The following is a 22924-nucleotide window of genomic DNA, read 5'->3' as shown; positions in this document are numbered from 1 at the left end:
ATGTGGTTTTGGTTCGGTTTCGTCAGCATTGTTCGGTTAGGGAGTTCATGTAAATGTAGGTTTCAGTTCGGTTTGGGAAAATCATAACCATTCCTAATACAGTATACAGGTAATTTAGCATGGGGAACAAAGGCCATTCACAAGTGATCCCTATGTTGTGAGGTGGTCTTCCATACAGTGGATGTTTAAGAGAGTTTTGACTATTAAATGATCCACTGCACCAAACTCTTAAAAATACCAAAATATGCTATGGTACACAATTTATTAACTCTAGGAGAACAGAATCTTTCCAAACAGCAACATTTATTAAAACAGACTGATAAAACTTTTACACCACCAGCAAATTAAAATAGAAGCTTTACTTTGTTCCCCCAAAAAGCTGTGAATTTATAACTTGGTTTATATTTCTTTGCTTGTTGATACAAATGTAATTCCACAGATAGGATGAATATTACTGCATGCCTAAAGAATTTAGAAAACTGGAATTCAGTAGTTTACAAAAATCCTGTTTGTTATACACAACAGTGCACCAATTGATTCCTAGATGTAACAATACAACATGGCTTGAAAGAATCCATTATACATATATACACATATTTATACACAGTATAGATATAAGGCTTTAGGGTCCATTCCGAGTTATTTGCCTTCAAGTAAAGCCTTCACATCCTTTATGCCGTGTTCACTTGCAACAGCCACCACATGATCCAGAGCAGAAACACTTCCCAGAAGTCTAACCACCTGTTTTATGTGTTCCCTACGAGAGAACGAGAATGCATGTTATGATTTGCTTCAAAAACCACATTTCATGCATATTGGAAAAAATATAAGAACATATCTGCATTTATAATACACACATTTATAATGTGTTTTTTCATTTATTTGAAAAGCTGTGAGCTAAAGAATTTAGCCAAGAGCTGGCTTTGCACACCAAGTCCTTAATTAAAAAAAATATCTTGCAACAGCCCACCCTTTCAAAATATATTCTACAAAAAATAAAAGCATGTTTTAACTTGGATTATATGCCTGTGTGAATAAATTACAGATGATCAAAAAAGGAACATACAATGTAATAGTTAAAAAGGTAAAAAGCAGAAAACAAAATGCAGAAAAGAAATATAAATTATTATTATTAGTTTATTTAGCAGACGCCTTTATCCAAGGCAACTTACAGAGACTAGGGTGTGTGAACTATGCATCAGCTGCAGAGTCACTTACAAATACGTCTCACCCGAAAGACGGAGCACAAGGAGGTTAAGTGACTTGCTCAGGGTCACACAATGAGTCAGTGGCTGAGGTGGGATTTGAACCGGGGACCTCCTGGTTATAAGCCCTTTTCTTTACCCACTGGCCCACACAGCCTCCTCATAAATCAATACACTGACTCAAAAAAAAAAGTTCTCCCTGTATGTAAATACTTGCCTTGCGTTTCGTTTTTCCACATCTGAAACCCCAATGCTGACCCTGTAGATCGTACTGGCCAAATGCTTAAGATACCGGCAAAAGTTTTCTAACTGGGGGATGGTTTGTTGTCCTTTGATATTTGTAAACCACTGTTTTGGAAAACAATCGATGACCTGCAAAAGTACACAAGATTTATCCTCATGACCAAAAGTGCCATATATTCCTGTTCTGTGTTATTATTACTATTTGTTTATTTAGCAGACGCCTTTATCCAAGGCGACTTACAGAGACTAGGGTGTGTCAACTATGCATCAGCTGCAGAGTCACTTACAACTACGTCTCACCCGAAAGACGGAGCACAAGGAGGTTAAGTGACTTGCTCAGGGTCACACAATGATACCAATTATTTGTTGGCTGGGAGAACTAGTGCAAAATACAGTAACTCAAGTACTGTAAATATGACACAGGGACTGAAAACTGCTAGGATCATGGGACGTACCCTGTTTTTCTGAATAGCTACCAACACACAAGACCACAGATTTATAAGATTAACAAAACAAACAGAAGTTTCCTTCAAACAAAAGTGTTTCAATAATACAGAAAAACATGCAGGCTTCTCAACAACCCCAACATTTTCATAATTTCAACAGAAAGTATCTTTGTACAACAGATAACTTACACTTTGGCTTTTTGTTATGCTATCTTCCCCAGGATCTGAGTTTTGCAGCGCTGAAAGAATGTACCGATTCAACAGACTGTCCACTGCCAGCTCTCGTAGACATGTATTTGACAGTATTCCATGCCACTGCAGAATGTTTCCAAGAAGCTACAATAAAATAAATCAAAACAATCAATTCCCCTTTTCAACATTTAGCAAGATCACAGAACAGAATATACAGGGCAAAGCAGATCAATGTTATAACAAATGTCAAACAATAAAGAATTCCTCAAAATGACAATGCTTTACATTCTTATTTACAAAGTGCATTCACTCACCACCAAGGTAACATTCACGATTAGGATCACTTTGTTTTTTATTTATGTACTTATTTATTTTAAAAAGTACAGAGAATGTAATTCATATATTCAATAGATTTCATTACTGCGGTTTAGTTTAAATACCAAAAAGGAAAATACTGGTTCTGTGGTGCCCACAAGAGTTTAAGAAATAAATACAGTATCACTGTCATTCTTTCTGATCCTCTTCATGAAAAGCTAAGCAGAACTTAACCTTTGGACAGAGCCAATCAAACTCATGTGCTCTAGGAAGATGAGTTGTGCTTCATAAGGAATACCATTTCCTTTGGTTTAGGGGGTTCCATGCTTTTTCAGGTGTTTTCTTCCACATAAATGGCTACATTGAAATACTGGTCAAAAATGATGCAGCTTAGCTAAACTTACCCTGTCCTTGCAAATATTATCTTAAACCTAACGTTTTCTGTAGAAGACTCCAGCTTTGGTTGAAAGTAAATGTTACTCGAGTTAAACATACAGTGGGTTCCATGGAAAAGGTCCCAGGTACCACGGTTAACTTGCGGTACCTCGAGGCACGTCAAACATACCACAGTTATTGGGAGGTGCAGCTTGAAGTGTAAGACCAGTACTTTCCAGCAGAGTGCACCAGAGTTTTTTTTTTTTTTTTTTTTTTTTTTTTTACTACCAATATGATGTATATGTATACTGTTGTTCCTTAACAGGATGATTTCTGTTGTAGATTAGTTTCTCCCTGTAGGAGTATGGTGTCAGCACTGTATTAACAAACACTTATATTTTTTTATGAAATACATTTCATTGACAATTATTTGCAAAAGTAAAATATCCAATTCTATGTGAAAAATCTATATCTGCCCAAACAAATGCTATTTAAATATTTTTCATGGAATATTTGTATAATAACAACAACAGCAACAATAAATGGGGTAGTGTGTGGTATGAGAATGTAATGCCCACCCTCAGGGTTTATCCAAGCCATGCGATAAATTCTCATTTATCACAGTCACTTATATTTGGAAGTTGTCAAACTGCGTAATATAATACTTGCAGTGTAAAGTAGTAAGTCTATAGATAAATTTATACAATGCTAAACTAATTGGCTTTTTCTATTATATATACAGAGGGCTTCTGTTTTTCAATGTTTATTAATTTTGTTTTTCAGTGTTTATGTTTAGCTATTTGAGTTTTATGTAGATACCCTGAAAGTTTTTTGGGGTCTTTTGCTTTTTATGTCCTGTATGAGATCATTTTTTTGGTTACTTTCCAACTTTCTTAAACGTTTTGTCCTGGCACAATATGTATAGTACCTCAACAGTACACTAGTGTTCTTGCCTTTGATGTCTTTAACAACGAAATCCTTACGGCCACAGGCATATTCTTCTGACATTTTAGTGTGTCACAGCATTTAATTTATTTCATCCACAATTTGTAATGAAAATTTTGCCAAACTTACATTCACAGCTATACAGAACAACAAAACAGGATATAAAATATTGTATACACGAATACAAATTAACAAAAATGTAAACTGTTGTGCAAAAGCAAAATGTAAACTGTTGTGCAAATAGCAACATTTCTGCTTTGTCCTCTTCTCATCAACAACATGTGAACTAAACGTTCACTGTCAACACTGCTACATGGAGCTTAAAAGGAACTTTCTTGCAGCTTCAGACAAATTTGGAAAACTGCATTCGCTATTATTCCAAGAATGCAGTTTTTCAGATTTTCTTGGAGGCTCACTCAGGTAAGCCGCCATCTGTGGCACAACACTGCTGTTCATTCCATCGCTATATGATTTGTACATTGCAGGTGCATTCCTCCAGTACTTCTTCAAACATCAAGATCAGGGTTTTGCTGGGTTTGCTAAAGTTATGTCATCTGGTATGTGCAGCAGTGTGGAGTAGTGGTTAGGGCTCTGGACTCTTGACCGGAGAGTTGTGGGTTCAATCCCCAGTGGGGGACACTGCTGTTGTACCCTTGAGCAAGGTACTTTACCTAGATTGCTCCAGTAAAAACCCAACTATATAAATGGGTAATTGTATGTAAAATAATGTGATATCTGTATAATGTGAAATAATGTATAATGTGATATCTTGTAACAATTGTAAGTCGCCCTGGATAAGGGCGTCTGCTAAGAAATAAATAATAATAATGTGCTACACAAGGTGAACCTGGCAAACCAGAGTCTAGTATTGCCTTTGCAATGTTGCTTCATTTATCTCTGACAAATCACATGAATTGTTGTCCATTGAATCTTCAATTATCTTGTCAATGGCCCCTGAAATGGCCTCCGCCGTGTGGGAGCCACTAAACTCCTGGGCCTGGAGTACTGCCTTCTGTAAATTGTAATTCTTATCAGTCCCCTGGCCAATGAAGCTTAGCATTGACATGGCAAAACATCTGTCAAAGTTTAAAGCTAATACATCACTTTCAAGGAGCATTGTACAGTTCTGGCAGCAGTCTCGGATATCTAGACTACTTTCTGCTGGGCACCTTGAAACGAGGCTCCAGACATTCAATGAGACGGCAAAATCCAGTGCCTTCTATAATTGAAAACGGCTGATCATCCAGAGTTATAAATTCTATTAAGAGTTTAGTTATCTCTTTTGCCCTGGGATCTTTATGATCAAAGTGCTTTGAACGGTTTAGTGCTTAGGCTAAATCAGCTGCTTTGTCTGAGACTCTGAGGTGATGTATTAAATTTGTTGTATTGTGACTAGAAGTGGCACCTCCATGTGAAATTGTAGCTGCACACAACTTGCAATCAGCTGTCCTGTTGTTGGTTAAGATTCCACAATGTACAAAGTTATTTATTACAGAACATCCAAACTCATGGTAAATTAGGGCAAGGCAATCGACTGGTAAACCGCAGTGCACTGTGGTATCAGGTACCGCGTCTACCGCGATACTGGGGACATTTTCCATGGAACCCACTGTACTCACCTTAATAGAGGACCAAAATTGCCTTTGGAAAAATAAATATGGTCCAGAATTCTTGTTTTCCAAGACACTGAAAGAGGAAAAAAAGAATTGTTGGAATCTTAACACAGAATACTAAAGCAGACGCAATTCTAGAAAACATTCTTTAATAATATTTATTTTTTATAATTACTTAAAACTTACTTTTTGGGATAGAGTGGCATGAAAACATCATTATCCAATGTCCTTCTCGTCCGCATTACTATTGCTTTCAACAGCTCCTGAAAAAAATGATCCACAATTTCACTGGGATATATTAACTCTTCCAGTACTAACTTGCAAAGACAACCCCACTATAGCTATATAGTTTCAGTGTCTCACATTCATTTTATATGACTTATGACCAGTAAGCTGGTGTGTTGTGCTGAGTGGAGTTATTTTTCTTAACCTCTTTAGGTCTGCTGTGTTTAAATAATTGAGGTAATACTTTAGATTTGCTTTGGCTAATACTGCTTCATTTGAATAGCAGACTAGTCCTCAAAGAATTTTTCAAACTCAAAAGGATATTTTTATGTTAATGGTCATTACTATGCATATCATTCACATTAAATATAGGAACAAAGTCTTTAGCATTTTAGCATTAAACAATGAAGGTTTACATACTGAACAATATAATGCATAAAACAGGTGAAGCATAGGCGATCATTCACATACTATATATCATCTAGTAAAACAATTTTTTCATTATGTAACCGTTTAGTGTGCAGGAGCTAGGAGGAGTCAGAGAGGGACATTATGGAATTATCTTCAAAACAAAACTTAGAATTGTGATGACACCTCTTATTACACTACAGTGCCAGTGACAATGGGAATAATATCTGGATTTCTGTTAAAGAGCTCCTTAGAATCATCACAGTTAGTGTGTTGATATTTGAGAGAATCTATGCACATCCACAACTATGGGATAAAGGTGACAATTGTTTAAACACCACTATGTTATTGTAGGTGTCACTAACAATACAATTAAGTGTAGGCACAGCTGCATTTCCCTTTTGAAACTGTGCTGCAAAAAAAACAAAAAACTGGTGTGCCATTGCAAAGTATAAAAAAAAAAAAAAACACAACACACAACAATACCTGTGTGTTTCTGTTTTCCCCGTTCATAACAGAGGGGTATCCTCTGATCAGTCTCTGCATAAAGGACACCAGCTGTGTAGTCTGACTGGAAGATAAAGGATCCCATACCTGGTCTGCCAATACTAGTATATATAAAAAAAAAAAAAACACTCAATTTGTGGACTAGTATAAGGAAATGACGGCACTGAACAAACAACTGTAGTCAATTTTAATCTTGCTTTGGTGGAATAATTACCAATTCTAAGAATAACTAGCATTATGATTAGAGCCCTGTGACATTTTTATTTTTTCAAAGTCTTCATTTTATTTTTCACAAATGTTGTTTTATTTCAGATACACATTAATAAAACTAAAATAGATGTATATCAATGATAGTATAGTATGCATGTTTTATCAACATACATATTTTTTATTAAAACATTATCCACTTAACATTTTGACAAACAGACCTCGAACAGAAAAATAATTTAGTTACCATAATTTCTCATTAGCGGCAGTAACGGTAACGTACAGTCCCCCATTCTTTTTATAAAGATAAAATACACATATATATTTACAGTGTCCTACTATTGTGGGGCTGTCATAATAATTGCACATACAACAATCTACCCATTAAAAAAACACAACAGAAACTGTATTTCAATCGCATTGCACTGAAGCAGGGCTCCAGTATACAAGAAGCTTGGGGTTTCTCAGTATTTAAACACTAAGCAAAGCAGATTCATTCATTCAAATTCATTCAAAATCAAAACAGCATTTGCTCCAGTGCAAAGTCTGAACTGCTTGAAATAAAACAAAGAATTAGCATACCAATACAAAATATAAGCAAACAGCCATATTTTCGCTAAAAGGAATAAACAGCTAATGCTTAACGACGGTATCTTTGACTCCCATTCCAGCCGACAGTTACAAAATCTGCACATTATTATTTTGTCACCGTCAGCTACAAATATCCCCTCATGCTCATATTTTTGCAGCGTTGTTTAATTGTTATGCGCGGTTTAGGCATTTTAGAAACAAATGTCTTCTCTTCCATCACAATTTTAATTCCCAAACAACTCACTTCAAAATTATACATCTGCGCAAGTGCTAGTCAGAGCTTCCATTTCCCTTCAGACCATGTCTATGGTAACGGCTGAGCCTTGACAACTACGATTGCAAGCATTTATTTAAAAGTATTTTTCTGTATAAACCATCCCAATTTAAAAATGTCATTCTACATACAGTCTCGTATCTTGTAAAGCGCTTTGTGATGGTGGGCCACTATGAAAGGCACTATATAAAAAAAGTATTATTATTATTATTATTATTATTATTATTATTATTATTATTATTATTATTAAGCAGCTTTATAATGATTTTTCATTTTATATGTTGCATTTCATTTTATTTTGTGCAATTTCATATTTGTGAAAAACACAGGGCTCTAATTATGATGATGTAAGACTTTATGGGGTATAGTTGTCATCCTACTTTATATTGTTTTCTTAGTGCATCTATTGCATCTGACAAGTGCTAATATTGAGATACTGTATAGTGGGTAAAAATAACAAAATAAAACACAGCTGGGGAGAAGTGGAAAAACCTGACAGAAATATAGAAACTAACAAGTAGCCTACAGTGCATCTGCATGAAGGGCCAGTCAAGCATGTATCAAAGTTTAAAAACAATACAACATTTAGCCAAGTAGGTAAATAAATAAAAACTGCAAAAAAGGTAACAGCTGTTACCAGTCATTTAAAAACTAGAAATGGGAGTTATCAAAAGGTAGCACACTCAAATGAAATGGTGTATTAAACAGGAAGTAAAATGGATGTGTGAAAAAGATTGTATCATTGATATATCTAGAAGTTCAACAATGTGACAATGAAACGGTTAAAGTTCACTGTACACTCCCTGGAATGGAATTCTGTTATAGAATCACAGAAAACTGTACAATATACCAACTATAAAGACTCCGTGTCAAAGCATGTGGTCTGATTCACTGATATGGCGAGAGTTTAAAGCAATGCAGCAGTGAAGGGGTTCCTTTTTACTGGACAACACTGGTAAAGAAATGTAGGTAAGAAAATCAAAGACTGCAGCTGTGTACCAAACATTAAGACAACGACTGTATTCTGGTGATATTTTAATCTGCCTAACGTCATTTGCAGCAGTCAGCAGAACTAGCTTGCTGCACTTCCTATACAACCCTTGAATTGTTCACGTGTGCTATTGTAGTAAACATTAACAGAGTTGCTTTTGCAGATCGCAGATAAGACAAATGCGAAAAATACCCTTTCAGCTATTTTGTAAGTTTGACAGGTTTTTATTTTATTATATGTATGTATGTATGTATGTATGTATGTATGTATGTATGTATGTATGTATGTATGTATATATATATATATATATATATATATATATATATATATATATATTCTTTTTTTTTTTTTTCACCAGTAAGTCCTTTTTTTTATTTGGACATTTTTGTAAAATACCTATGGAAGTACATTTTTGAAGTACTTTTTGTAATGTCAATCACTTTTATATAAATAATTTGCATGTGTTTATTACCATTGTGATGCAAAGTTAACATTGTACCATCGTTTATTATTTCAAGAAATAGCGAACCAGTGTCAGGTTACTTTAAGATAATCTCTTTAGTTTGCAGCTGTAGCCCAGCTCTCGCAGCTACTTTTAAAAGCTGCAGGATCAGCTGCAAGATGCAGCTAGCCATGTTGAACGTTCGGCTGCACATATCTGTTTATTTTTAAGTGTATTTAACATACAATTGGCTCTGGTTAAGAGAACATTCCTCGGGGAAACAAGTGCCGTGTTCTCTTAGCCGAAGTGTTTTAAGACAGAGTTGACCACCAAACACAATATGCCAAGGCCAATCCCGAGACGAATCAATAGATACAAATGTATTTATTACTTATGTCATGATGCACGTGCATCAACATATTAAATTAACAGAAGAAAAAGCAACAGGCAAGCGTATGTTAATAAACTATAATAATAAACCAACTGACAAACTAAATTACAAAGCACCCCGAAAAACGTTTGAGATGCCACTGCAAGGCAAGTCATGTGTGCCGCAGATCTACGCAGGCAGTGCATCCACAAAAGAGATCCAGAACGCAGCCAATATCTCCAAACATTAGGTCTTTATCATCTAGAAACCAAAGTCACATCTTAAATCACAGGTCAAAACTCGACAAGCTTCCTTTACAGGAATGTTTAAATTACATACAAAATCTTAAAAGCTCACCTGCAAGTTTGGGTACAATTACCCTTTCAACTATAGCTGGTAGAAGAAGAATGTCTACATCGCCTTTTTGTGTCTCTCTTTCCTCTTCACAGCCATAGAAAAGCAAGGACTCAAACCATAGCATGTACTCAAAGTCAGGGCATTCTGCCTATTGGGAATAAATTGAGTTTAAGTTACTCTTCTGCTTGTAATTATTTATTTTTCATTTTTTAAAAGACATTTTGGAAAATTGGGCAGTTTGATAAAGCAAATTGATTTATAATTGATATATGGTAACCAAAGACTAAATAGTTACAAAAAAACAACAAACAAACAAACAAACAAACAAACATTTTGCTTACCATTAAAGGATTCCAAGGGATGAGCTGCAATCGTACCAGAGGGTTGAATAGTTTGGGGAGGCACAGACCAATGTAGGCATCTTGGTAACATTTTAAATACATCTTCCTCCACACTTCAAACCGGGATTTAATGCTGTCAATGGAACAAAAATCCTCCAACACATCCTCAAAAACTTTTTTTGATTCTTTCAAAATTCGATCTGAAACATCAAATTCAGTGATGAATGGTAGACATCAGGGGGAAAAATCTTATTTAACATTATCTGTAACTGATCAAAATGAGTTATGTTTTATATAGTATAGAAAAAATAACACTTCGGCACAATATTGGAACCACATTAGGTAACAGGTCAAAGTTAACAGCAATGGTACTGTTACATTTTGCCAGAGGAGTTTCCGTAACATTTGAAATGAGCATGTCAAACGTTTTGGGAGACATGTACAGTTAAAGAAATGTCAGATTTACAAACAGACGCTCCTCTTACAGGGATGTTTAGTCATTTATATTCTATTCAAATCAGGTTGTTTCTAAATGTTAACCCTTTGTGGTCCTATGTCAGACCTGGTCCGACATTACAATTTTTCCTTTCCAGTCATACACAGCTCCCTAGTCAGTTTTTCTCCGGAAAAAGCGGAGAAAACACTTTCAATGGCCGAGAGAGACCGATAGAAGCCGAAAAAAAACTAACTGGCGCATCTGAGCAATACACATAGTCCCTTCACCACAGACATAACACTGACATAAACAAACAAGATAGCTGCTTCCGCATCCAGCGCTCAAAGAATATCAGACATTTGCCAAGCTTTTTGAGATGTTATAGTAATAAAATAATGACTTGAATAGCATTATTGAGGAGTTTGGTGATAAAATTAGATTATTTATCAGTATGCACGACAATGAAGAGATATGTGATAAATACAGCAAACAAGGAGTGGGGCAGGGCTGGAGATGCAGTACTGAATGTCCTCTTGATATGCAGTGTCATAAACCTGTTTTAATATGAATAAAATGACTTCTAAACAGCAAATGTAAAATAAACAGCAAGTGTGAAAATGAATTGGACCTGACGCAACTGACAGGCGCTGAATAAAATTGACCACAAAGGGTTAAAACAGCAGTTTGTTGTTCATACCTTTTTCCAAGTTGAAGCTTGTGATATCTGTAGACGTTTCCTCGTCATCACTGGATAGGCCTTCGTGATGCTCTGCTCTCTTGCCATTTTGTTCTCTTGCCTGTCTGCGTCGAGTCCTAAGTCACACACAAAAATAAATAAGATCCACTTTTCACAATCACCTACACACTGTTCCCAAGTTGGTTTTGGTGTGCATAAATGAAATAACCCAAACTATTTAAACACTTCCAAGCTCAAGAGGCAGACTGCTAGTGCAGCCTTGGAAAAATAACACAAGACCAGTTAACCCAGTCCAGTCTTGGGTCCCTAAATAACGTTTGAATGGCTTTTGATATAATTCATGTTTATACCTTCTAGCTTCTCTTTCTGCAATTCTTCGTTGTTTTGCATGTTCCTGATAAACACCACGGTCACGACCAAACGAATCAAGATTTGGTGCCATTAAAGCCTTGCCTGAAACAGATATAATCAAATTACTCCAGGGGAAAAAAAGAAAGAGATTACAACCAAAACTATTCTAGACAATATTACACGCGCATTTTGCACGACCATTCTTTAACATAGTGAAGCAGTATTTTATTTAAAAACACGCTATCATTCAGGTCCAATGGGTAGAACTATATCTTATGCAGCACAATATGCCAGCAGATATGGGGATTGAACAACCTTATGAAGCACCTAATAAATGAAATAAAAGCATGCAGGACCATTCTAAGCCAGTAATAATTACTGTCTCAGTTCAGGAATGTATGATCTAAAATAACTTACTTAAGCAAAAAGCTCTAGGCAGGATACAACATGTAATATATATTTGTTTTACAATACAAATATACCACCATAGGAAAATAGGTAATTATTAAATATTCATTTAAAAAAAAATAAAAAAAAATAAAAGGCAGTTGGTCAAGTTCCAACTGGGTTCGAGCCCAGATTTCACTTACCATGTGCATGTATCAGAAATAACAGTGAAACATTTGGCACAAACTTAAACTGCACTTTGTTTAATAAAAGTTACAAACAAACAAGGCTGTTCAATAAAAAATAAAAACCTTCAAGATGGACTGACTTGAATGGCTTGCAAATTCCGATGATTCATCTTTAATATCATCCTGTCGTCTTTGGACAAGCCGGGATGCTCTCTGTCTAAGTAACTGCTGCATTGCAGATTCAAGATCATGAATCAGGGGTACCTGAAAAATATGATACATAATGTGATACAGAAACCTTATAGGTGGTCTACTTCATTGGGCACCAATCTTTTCAGTATTGTTCTTCCAACTTTGACAATCAGAAATAATGGTTAAAGGTTCATCATATGAAATGTACAAGTGTGTATTTTTCAAACCTAGTATTTTTTTTATTAAATGATTACTTTTTACCGATCACTAATTCCATCGGTAAACAGACGGCTGTTTTCTAACCGAGTATCATACGGATTACACAGAGAATGTTATGAATCATTAAAAAAGCACCAAGACAGTCTCTTACTTATGCCAAATTAAAAGAAAGAAAAATGTATCTATATGAAAATATATATAACCAAATTAGTACATTACTAGAAGAATCTATTAAAATACAGTAACCAAGACCTTGTAAAAATATTACAAAGTACATTTGTTTCCGTTTAAAAACAAACAAAAAAAGGTTTTATTGGAAAGCACCAAGTTAAGAGGTGGTGCAAACGCAGAGAGGCATGTAAGGCATCTGAGATTTCTTTTGTCAATTTTCCTCAGTACTGCTTTATAGGAAAATAAGTGCCAAAACTGTTTCTCCCTTACCTTTTCACCGAAACACTCAAGCAAGTCTCGGACATACCCTCGCATTTCTTGCAAGAATTTATACTGATCAGCACCACCATCGGAGGAACCTTCCAGTCTCGCTATCATGCTGGTGGATGACTCTAGCTCCTGTTGAATTTGTTCATAGCGTTTCTGATTGCTACTGTGTATTCCTTTCATTGAATCTAACCTGATGAATAAGAACAGAGAGATATTACAAATAGAATCTGTAAGTTTAATTGGACCAATGCACGATGAAGAACAAATGAGAGTGTAAGTATATTTGTATATGCATTTTTTATATATATATATATGCATTTTTTTCTTAATTTTGTGCATAACCGCTAAAGGTCAGACTTATGATACAAAGATTATTCTCCATGCCAAACAGACAGATGCACAATAACAAACTGGAGGTAGAGAAAACTGCTTCACAGACAGACCAACCTCATTGTAATGAACAAACAGAATAATACCCTTTTTGGTGACATGGCACCATTTCACAACATAAGCAGAAACTGTGGCTTGCACAACCGGTAAAAACAAACAGCACCACAACCAGCTCTACAATACTGTACCTGCATCCAGTTTTGTATTTTTATGTACCATAAATTGAATATTTGACTATTTGTTTCTATGTTGTATGTTAGAATATTAGAATTCTACTGCAATCAAAAATACTAAATGTGTTCTTTAGCTCAGTGAAATGCCCAATGCCTTGGGTAAAAAATAAGAAAAAAAAAGTGCTTACAAAATTCAAGGCAAGAGTTACATACATTCAGAAAGCCCTTAAGAATTCTACCCATGGAATCTGAATGTCTTGTTGGTTTTGTAAAACGTATTATTCTAAGCTTGGAGAAAAGCTCTAACTATTCCACTTCTGAAAAGACAAATCATACCGATGAGTAATGTTATTGTTGGCCACTTATTTGCAAAAAAATGCAATGCCTTTAATTGTACACCAAGGTTTTAGGAATAAGACCCACTGATTATGATCACCATCTCTTGTCCCAGGTTCTGAACTTGTGTGTGCATCCCATGGCTTCCTACCAACCCAGCATCTCTCACCTGTTACATGTCTGTTACATAAATGTGTCATTTGTTTCATGAATAAACATTCTTGAGGGACAGGTTTTGCCAACCTTTGAGAAAGTAGGTCTACCCTACCTGTCTTTAAGTCGTTTCTTTACCAAATCAGTAGTTATAGGCATCATGCCATTACTGGGAGCTGTATATGTTACTGAATTTTCTGATTTCACTGGCTTGGAGACATCTGATCCATAGGAACTGTAGGAGTAAGGAAGGCCATAGGATGACACGTAGGATGCAGCTTCATAGGTACTTTGATAGTACATATTCACATCTGCCTGCTGACTGGCTTGAACCTTGAATAAACAAGAGAAGAAAAAAAACATGACAAATGTAAGACACAAGGCTTTAAATGCTCAAATTACACGGCAAAACAGATGCTTGCTACATAGCATAAACTTTGAAGGGCTAATGAGCTAGTGCCAGTGACAAAACAGAAAATGTCTGTATTCTAAAAACACATATTAGTTCAGGAAGAACGTATTTCTCAGTTCTGACTGACTGGCTTGGCATCATACACAATTGTAGCAGCTATAGCTCCAGATACAGCCATAGATGATATTGTATATCCAGCTAACTCAACAGAAAATTGCTATCTATTAGATCGATATAAGAATACAATGTTGGCCTCCTGTATAAGGCATATGGTTTAAATACTGAATTTGCAACATCCCAGAGATGTAGGAGTATAATGTCAATAAAAAAAAAAAAATACCCCAAAAAGACGGGAGAGATTCACAAAGACCAAGGTTAATTAAACTCAGATCTCTTTAGAAGAAAATTCTTCTTGTCAGATAAACCAGAAATCCTACCTGTGGAATGCTGATTCCTTTCCTGATCTGCTCCTGTTCCCATCGATTCAGTTCTTCATCCTGATCCCCTGCATCAAGGGCTTCATCATCACTCCCTTCTATTCCTGTATAAAAACAAATACAAAATGATCATCGAAAATCTGAAATAGTAACAGCACTGTAACTTTACAATAAAAACACTGAAGAAAAATAAATTAGCAAAGGGCATTATGACTTTACAAAGGAGATCAATATGCACCATTGAGATGTCTTTGATGAATGCTTTAAACCCTCACCTATTTCTTCTGCTATTTTCTGTCTCTGTGTCTTTTCTTTCACAGAGAAGATTATTCTTCGTTTCTCATCATCGTCTTCATCATCACTGGCATCGTTTTCATCTTCCCGTACAAGCCGGTTGCCACCAGGTTCGGTCTCAGGAGGAACATTGTCCCCAAGCTCACGAGCTAGTTGTCTTCTTTTTCTGGCAGCATGGATAAATGCAGCATCTGGTATTTCACCTAGAAATAAAACAAATAATTAAAAAGATAGTATTCCTTATTTAAGCTGCTAGGTAGAATATAAAAACGTATAGGTAACAAATGTATCCCAAATCTATTTCCATGTTACACTGCCATAACAGGAAACATACCTGGACGTAGTGTGTTTAGAGAGGACAAAGCATTTGAGAAAGCCCCTGCAGGATTTGACTTCTGATCCACATCTGATTCATTGTTGCTATCAACTTCCATCTCTTCTTCTCCTTTGTCACTGTTTGCAACACTCTCTTCTGTCATTGGCTCTTCCTTCACTGACATCATTACTGTGGTAAGTTCTTAAAATAAATACATAAATAAAAAATTGAAGTGTGAGTAATATAAACGTTTCCACTTCTGTAGAGTGGAAATGTTTATATTATTGTGTGCACATCAATGTCTGTACATAAACAGTAAATATATACACTGAATACCCTATAATCAAAGCAGTATTTTACAAAACAAGAACAGAATAGAGCTAAATACAAAACACTAATTATATGCAAACATAGTAATACTGCAATGCCATAATAAATGTTTATAAGCAATAAATGGACACATTTTCTCAACAAAAAAAAAAAACGTTATCTGCTTATTCACTCGTTTCTTTATATTTAGGGCTTCTGATTTTTGGTTTTAACTGATAAAACACCCAATACAAAAAAAATTCAATCGTTGGATAGCCAATAAACACCAGAAAACACAGTAAAAACTGTGGAAATGGTTAATCTATTCACGTTGACTTTACCCTTTTCACATTTAAAAAAATAAATAATAATACATTTCCCTGTGCTGCTGGGCAATGTCCCGCCTTCCGGACTTGTATCAATCATTGATTCATTCTAAATACTTTAAACCCGTCCCAACTACTGAGTGACAGCACATTCTTACATTTCTATTGGAGACTCCACTTGCGAGATTTAAAAAGAGATTACAATCAGGATGGAGGCTTGTTAGCAGGATTTAAAGCTGTATTACAGTTAAGATACAGAGGATTTAAAACAGAATTGTGGCGAAATGTACAAAAATGCGTACACACAAAAAACCCAGAATCCCATGACCATAGGGATTTCGTTATAGAAGACAGCAAACGAAAGAAGGTACAACTTAAGTCTGCAAGTACTGTCGAGTTACTATACATTTTGACACGCACACAAAAAAAAAAAACACAAAAAAAAACGCTCAAGCATTTTGGAAAGTAACCGAAAACACTAATTTCATACAGTATATAAAAAACGAAAGCCCTGGAAAAAAAAAAAATAATTTACATAAAATTCTAAAATAGCTCAAAATAAGCACCGAAAAATACAATTAATAAAACCCGAAAAACAGAAGCCCTATTTATATTTAATGTTATAAAACCATATATATATGAAAACACATGGCAAAATACATGTTTTAACAGGGGCTCCCGAGTGGCGCATCCAGTAAAAGCACTTGCGTAGAGTGCAGGATGCGTCCTATAGTCTTGACGTCGCAAGTTCGAGTCCAGGCTATTCCTTTGCCGACCGAGGACGCGAGCTCCAAGGGGCCGGCGCTCAATTGGCCGAGCATCGCCCAGGGGGAGGGAGGGTTAGGTCGGCCAGGGTATCCTCGGCTCACCGCGCACCAGCGACCCCTATAATCTGTCCGGGAGTCTGCGAGCTTGCCTGTAAGCTGCCCGAGAGCTGCGTTGTCCTCTGACGCTGTAGCTCTTGGGTGGCTGCATGGTGAGTCCGCAGTGTGAAAAAAGCGGTCGGCTGACGGCACACGCTTCGGAGGACAGTGTGAGTTCGTCTTCGCCGCACCCCCCACCCCACCCCACCCCCGAGTCAGCGCAGGGGTGGTAGCGGTGAGCTGAGCATAGTAAAATAATTGGCCATTCCAAATTGGGAGAAAATAATAAAAATAATTGGCAACGACTAAATTTATAAAAAAAAAAATAAATACATGTTTTAATACAAGTGAAATACATCAGATTTTATAATGTTTCTGTTTTTTTCTTTCTCTAAACAGGTTCCTGTGATGTTTTGTGCTGCTGTAAATGGTCTCCGCTCTTTAAAAATGAAATGCCCATCTCAGTGAGGAAAAAAAAAACAAAAAAAAACACTAATCAGGGAGTGAAATTTATACCCATTCCATAACACACACATACAAAAGTATTGGCACCCTATGCTTACCATAATTCTAAAGGAACAGATTAAGGACAAGCATTTAATAAATTTTAAATCACTTAATTAAAAAAGCAAAATACAATTTCCAGTAATTTAAATAATCCTTATAATTTTTTTTTTTTATTATTTAAAAACATTTATTTTTGTTTATTTAAACTATTTAAAGTATTTAACACTAGAAAGACCGGAGACACTCATACCTAGAACCCCCGCAGCAGTCTTTCTGACGGCTGTATTCAAAAGACTGTAAATAGTATAACGAACGGAGAAAGAGTCGGATGTAAGTTTTGTTTTTTGTTTTGTTATTATTGAGTACGTTACATAAACATCTGAAAAACCGAAGTATCTATGTATGTACACACACACATTCATTTAACAAATCAAAACAAGAAACTGTAAGTAAATAAACATCTGAACAGACATCGGTTTACAGCATACATATTTATAAAACTGAAATGATAGCAATACATTAACTTTTCAACAGCAATCGGTTTATTATCAGATGTGCAAAAGCAGAGATAAACTTAGAAGAAAACGTTTTACAGAAGCGCACAGCACAAGAAGTTATAAAAAAAACCCTCTAATTTTTTTTCTTGTTTTTCGACAAAATGGTATTCTTTTACCTTGAGTAAGATAATTCGCTTTTCCACGCCGCCTTTCTGCACAGGGCACAGCTGTTCAAAGTTTTATTTTTAATGCACTTCCCAACCTGACATTCGTGCCTCTTGCAGTTCTCAGCAAGGTTGCCAGCTTCAGCTGTGGGTACACGCTTGGCAGTTTCTCTCTGTTCGAAATGCTTCCTGTGCTAACTGTAAAATATATTCTCTCCTTGGTAAATTCTGCTCCGTGCATTCTTTGTAAAGTACCCAATACATTGTAAAACACCTGAACAGGCCACCGTCGGGAGCCAGCTTTCACGGAATACTTCTGTGCCATCTGATCCAAACATCAATTTCATATTCTGTTTCATTGTAAAACTCCACGGTCTCTGGTATTTATTTTCACTAGTCCCGATGCTAATTGACTGACCAAAGCAGCGCAGCTGGCAAGCAGGCACCAGCCTTCAAAAGGCTGATTGAAAACAATAGACTGTCAGTCATTCAAGATTATGTAGATTTCAGTCGGGATGTCTTCAGATTTGAAGTTTTAAGTGACGTAGCTTGTCATGTGACTTGTCATACAAGATGGCCGAATATTGTCAGCTTTAGTTCCACAGGTAAAAATACATTAGTCTTGAATTGACTGTACCAAATTAAAAAATTCAAAATGTGCACATTTGAATAGGTTTTTTTAGGTGTTCACTAATCAAAGGTAAATTATCAATTTACCTTTTTATTATCAATCTACTGGCAGCCTATATTTTCTTACTGCGCTAAGTAACCAGTGTGTCAATCTCCAACAATAGGTCACAAATCACAAGCCCCTAGATCCACACGCTGAGAAAAGAAAAACACACAAGTCAAATAAAAAATCAACAGTTTGGATTTTATTTACCACAGGCTAAAGTGTAGTAGACAAGCTATACAAAAAGTCAAACACTGCCTGAAATGTTTGCACGGTGTAAATGGTCAATTAATTAATAGGCTAAGTGCTTCTTTTGGTTGCATCGCGGCGCTGTCTCCGCCGTCTAATCAGCATACGATGCCATGCATAATATGAGGGTCGCTATGTTGGGCTAAGTTAATACAAAAATGTGTACAGGGCAGTATTAATTACATTTGCATACATAGTAATCACCAGGATCTAGTTGTGGTCCGTCTAATTCAGTCTTAGCAGTGTGCAACACCCAGTTGGGAAAAACTCAATTGTGACGTCAAACCAAAACTGAACACAACTGATCGCACAATCTGTGCAAACACAGATGAGATGAGTTGGGATGGCTTGAGTCGGGCTGTGTGCGGCGGGCTTTAAATGACTGGAGAAAATTACATTTTAAAACCAAAAACTGCCAAAATGACCACCGTGAGGCTTCTAGTGTTAAAAGAGTTTGCATTACTGCATTAGTATTTCATGCCTTTCTGTTGCTTTTAGTGCATCTTTCAGACCAGTACATTCTATCTCGTTAGTGAAATTTGGGCCCATTTTGTCTTGCATGTTCCGTTAGCTCAGACAGATTGGATACACCATGCTTGGCTACAGCTTATTTCAGATCAGTCCAAAGCATTTCTGTTGGATTGAGATGTGTCTGCCAATCAGCCTACGAGCAGATGGCATCATTGTACTTTGTAGAATGTTTTGATACGTAGATGCATTAATTAAATCTTCAATCACATATGAATGTCTCCAGTACCTAAACTGCTAAAACACTCCCATATCATGATCAAACCATCTCCACGTTTAACTGTAGGTACAAGGTTTTCTTCATGATGAAAGCATTTCCCCTTTTTTCCTCCAAACATACTGTGGTCCATTTTTGGAGGAAAAGTTCTATTATTCTCACTGGACCAGAGAATTTTGTTGAAGAATGCTTTGATTCCTGTTCATATTTCTTGGTTTATGCAAGACAGTTTGTTTTATGAATTTTCTTTAGAAGTGGCTTGCAGTGAGGTATACATGCGTTCAGCTCTTCTCTGTGTTCAGGTGCCTGTGTTCAGTACTTTCCTGAACTATTATGCCTGATGCTTCTAGATCTTTCTTTAAGTTCTTTGTTAACCTTGGATTTCTTCTGTGGTACTTTATTATTGCTCTGATTGTGGATTTTGGTGTTCCATATTTCTTTTGATACTGTTCTGTAGCCATTTCCTTTGTTGTAGTTTGCTACGAGTGCTTTTCTCAAATGTGAATCCAACTCTCTTGTCTTGATCATAATCTGCTGTGTTGCCAAAACGTTCTTCAACAGATGTTGGAATTAATGACCTCTTTTTATGGTTATTGACTTTATAATGTAGCTTAGTTATTGTGTAATGATTTCCAATTGACAGGACATATTGTGGTCGGTGGAGGAGGCAATATGTAGTACTGCAGTTTCAAAAAAAATAATAATGCGGTGTGCGCCGTTTATTAAAATACAAAAGTAAAATAAAATATTTTAACAGAAATTCCTACGCTCACAGAGCAAAATAAAAAGGTAAACAAAACAAATCTCGAACACAAAAATGATAAACAAAACCCAGGTCCTTTAAGGTCCGGTTGGGCAGTAGCCTTCACGGTTCCTTTTTTTTAGGTTTCGTTTTTAAATGTACTCGCTCTCTCTCCTATCGCTCCTTCTCCGAACACCCCCACCCCGGGGGTAGAGAGGTGCAGATTTATATACAGGTAACCATCTCCCGATTAGCAACAAATTAATCACTTAATTCGGGAGATGGCCACCTTCTGCACAAGGTTTTTAATTACTGTGGATGGGGCTTCCCATCCACGCTATTAAACAATACAAAAATAAAACAAACAAATCGGCTACGCCGTCAATACATTTTTAGATAAATACAAATAAACAATAACGCGGCTTTCGCAGTCATATTTACACCTAATAAATCATAATACAAACAAATACAACAACAATACAACTAAAACAAAACAAATGCAAAACACAGGGGCGGAGGGGTACCCCGTTCTAAAAATAAACAAACAATACATTTAAAACAGATGGGCTTTCTACCACCCGGCTACAGGCAGTCTGAAGTAATTTGTTTAGCAATGTTTAGTTTTAGAGAAAGCAAGTATTTATTTTCAACAGACTACTTGGGTACACTACATTGTTTGAAAAACAGTTAAGAAATAAAATGTAAGTATTAATTGAATTTTTTTTAAAAGATGTAAGCCCTCTTTTTTGTTTAAACAAAATTAACTAACAAGCGCTGTATATAAAAGATCACAACCAAGACTTTACGGTACCATCCGATCTGTGTTCATTTACATGCTCGCTTAGCTACAAAATACATATATCATTCGCTGACCTACATAGCTACATGTAAATGCTGCATGCATACAAAACCAAACAATTTACAGATACTCGCATATTTGTATTTTCAGTGCATGACATACTACATTTTAAAATGGAAATAAAGGAAGTGCCTAACCAAATGTGTTTTACATTAATTTCCAAGATTTCACTGACTTTTGTTCAGATTCACAATTTTCACATTTTCTGTGACCTCCGTGACAAAATCGTATCCTTAGTGATCACCATGCATTGAAACCATGCGATTGCCCTTCACTTGACTATTTAGTTAGTGTGACTAGGTTATATAATGCAACATTCAGGGCTTACCGTCACCCGCAGTACTTGGATCCTGCTTTGAGCCGCCTGCTTTTTCCAGGTCTTCCTTGTATTCTTTCTTTAGTTGCTTCACTATCTTTTTATTGTAGTTTGATTTCTTCACCTTGAAAACCTCAATATCATCTAAAAAACAGAACCAGAAAGGAAAAGGGTTAACAACAAATAAGCGCACTTCATACAGTGGATTATCGGGTAAACCAGGAGAGTAAAGCTTACTGTTACCAAAACAGACTTGGAGGTTATGTCATGCCAACTCATACAATAATGTCGGAACTGATTTGAGAAGAACAAAAAAATAAAAACACACAGTGTTCCAATTGTATCATCATATAAAATAAGAACATGGATTGGAGATTTCCTTTAACCTGATTGGTCAAATTGAGGTCCCTAATCTCTGGTAAAGAACCTTGAATGTTATCGTTCAAAAGCATGTTTAAGCTTTGTTCCCAATCAATCCACTAGAAAACACGTAAATATGCAAGTACTTTCAGTAACTTTATTTTAGCACATCGCAAGAACACAGGCACTGTGCTCTCTTCTCTAACAAAGCCAGGAGGCTTTGAATACATTTTATAAACAAGTTACTGAAAAGAGCACAGTCATTAACACCTGTAGGCTAATAAAATTACTAAAACTTTCTTTCGCTATTAAATTTAAGACCCAGGGGCGTCATTTGACAAAAAGTCTGGAGGGGGGGGGGGCAAAGCTGTGCATTGAACATTCTCTGTCCCAAATAGCATCATGAATGAGAAAAAAAACAGGCAGTAATTGCAGCAATGCAAGTATTTTAAAGCATAACACTGGTTTATAACAAACTCTAAAATGTCCTTCCCCGAAGTCTCAGTTTATGGTACAGTATCCACCACTTACACTGTCCAGGGTTACTGTGGGCAGCCATTTATATCGGGCAAATACCGTTTGGCATTCCAATTGATTTCAATAATGAAGGCATTGTTTATACCGTGTTAAACGCCGTATATTTCAGGAAAACTCAGCTGTTTGGATGTCGTTATGTGCCATTCACATAGATTTAAATAACAAAGGCACTTCTACTGTAGTAATCGCTCTTACTAATCCACCAATCAGCTGTTTTCACCTTGTTACCTTGCCATTCAGAGATTTCAATAAAAAGGCAGCGCTTTACTGTAGTAAAAGCTTAGCACCTCATTACTGAGCGATTACCC

General features: G+C 36.1%; 1 protein-coding gene across 1 annotated transcript in view; it reads right to left on the bottom strand.

Annotated features, from left to right (window-relative positions):
• Positions 1 to 286: 286 nt before the first annotated feature.
• Positions 287 to 22924, bottom strand: part of LOC117407309 (PAX3- and PAX7-binding protein 1-like) — a 42303-nt gene continuing 19665 nt past the window's right edge. The window contains exons 2-18 of the mRNA XM_034012168.3: positions 21732 to 21863; positions 15488 to 15670; positions 15135 to 15356; positions 14860 to 14963; positions 14126 to 14343; positions 12959 to 13148; positions 12247 to 12370; positions 11531 to 11633; positions 11181 to 11296; positions 10048 to 10247; positions 9707 to 9854; positions 6454 to 6575; positions 5521 to 5597; positions 5341 to 5407; positions 2084 to 2230; positions 1423 to 1577; positions 287 to 757 (exon numbers count right to left, since the gene is read on the bottom strand). Coding sequence (XP_033868059.3) covers positions 640 to 757; positions 1423 to 1577; positions 2084 to 2230; positions 5341 to 5407; positions 5521 to 5597; positions 6454 to 6575; positions 9707 to 9854; positions 10048 to 10247; positions 11181 to 11296; positions 11531 to 11633; positions 12247 to 12370; positions 12959 to 13148; positions 14126 to 14343; positions 14860 to 14963; positions 15135 to 15356; positions 15488 to 15670; positions 21732 to 21863 — 2426 coding nt within the window. The 3' untranslated portion in view covers positions 287 to 639. The remainder of the gene's footprint in view (positions 758 to 1422; positions 1578 to 2083; positions 2231 to 5340; positions 5408 to 5520; positions 5598 to 6453; positions 6576 to 9706; positions 9855 to 10047; positions 10248 to 11180; positions 11297 to 11530; positions 11634 to 12246; positions 12371 to 12958; positions 13149 to 14125; positions 14344 to 14859; positions 14964 to 15134; positions 15357 to 15487; positions 15671 to 21731; positions 21864 to 22924) is intronic.

Source organism: Acipenser ruthenus, chromosome 8 (assembly GCF_902713425.1).
Source record: "Acipenser ruthenus chromosome 8, fAciRut3.2 maternal haplotype, whole genome shotgun sequence".
Taxonomy (NCBI): Eukaryota; Metazoa; Chordata; class Actinopteri; order Acipenseriformes; family Acipenseridae; genus Acipenser; species Acipenser ruthenus.
The sequence above is the reverse complement of the archived record's forward strand: the minus strand, read 5'-3'. Positions and strand labels throughout refer to the sequence as shown.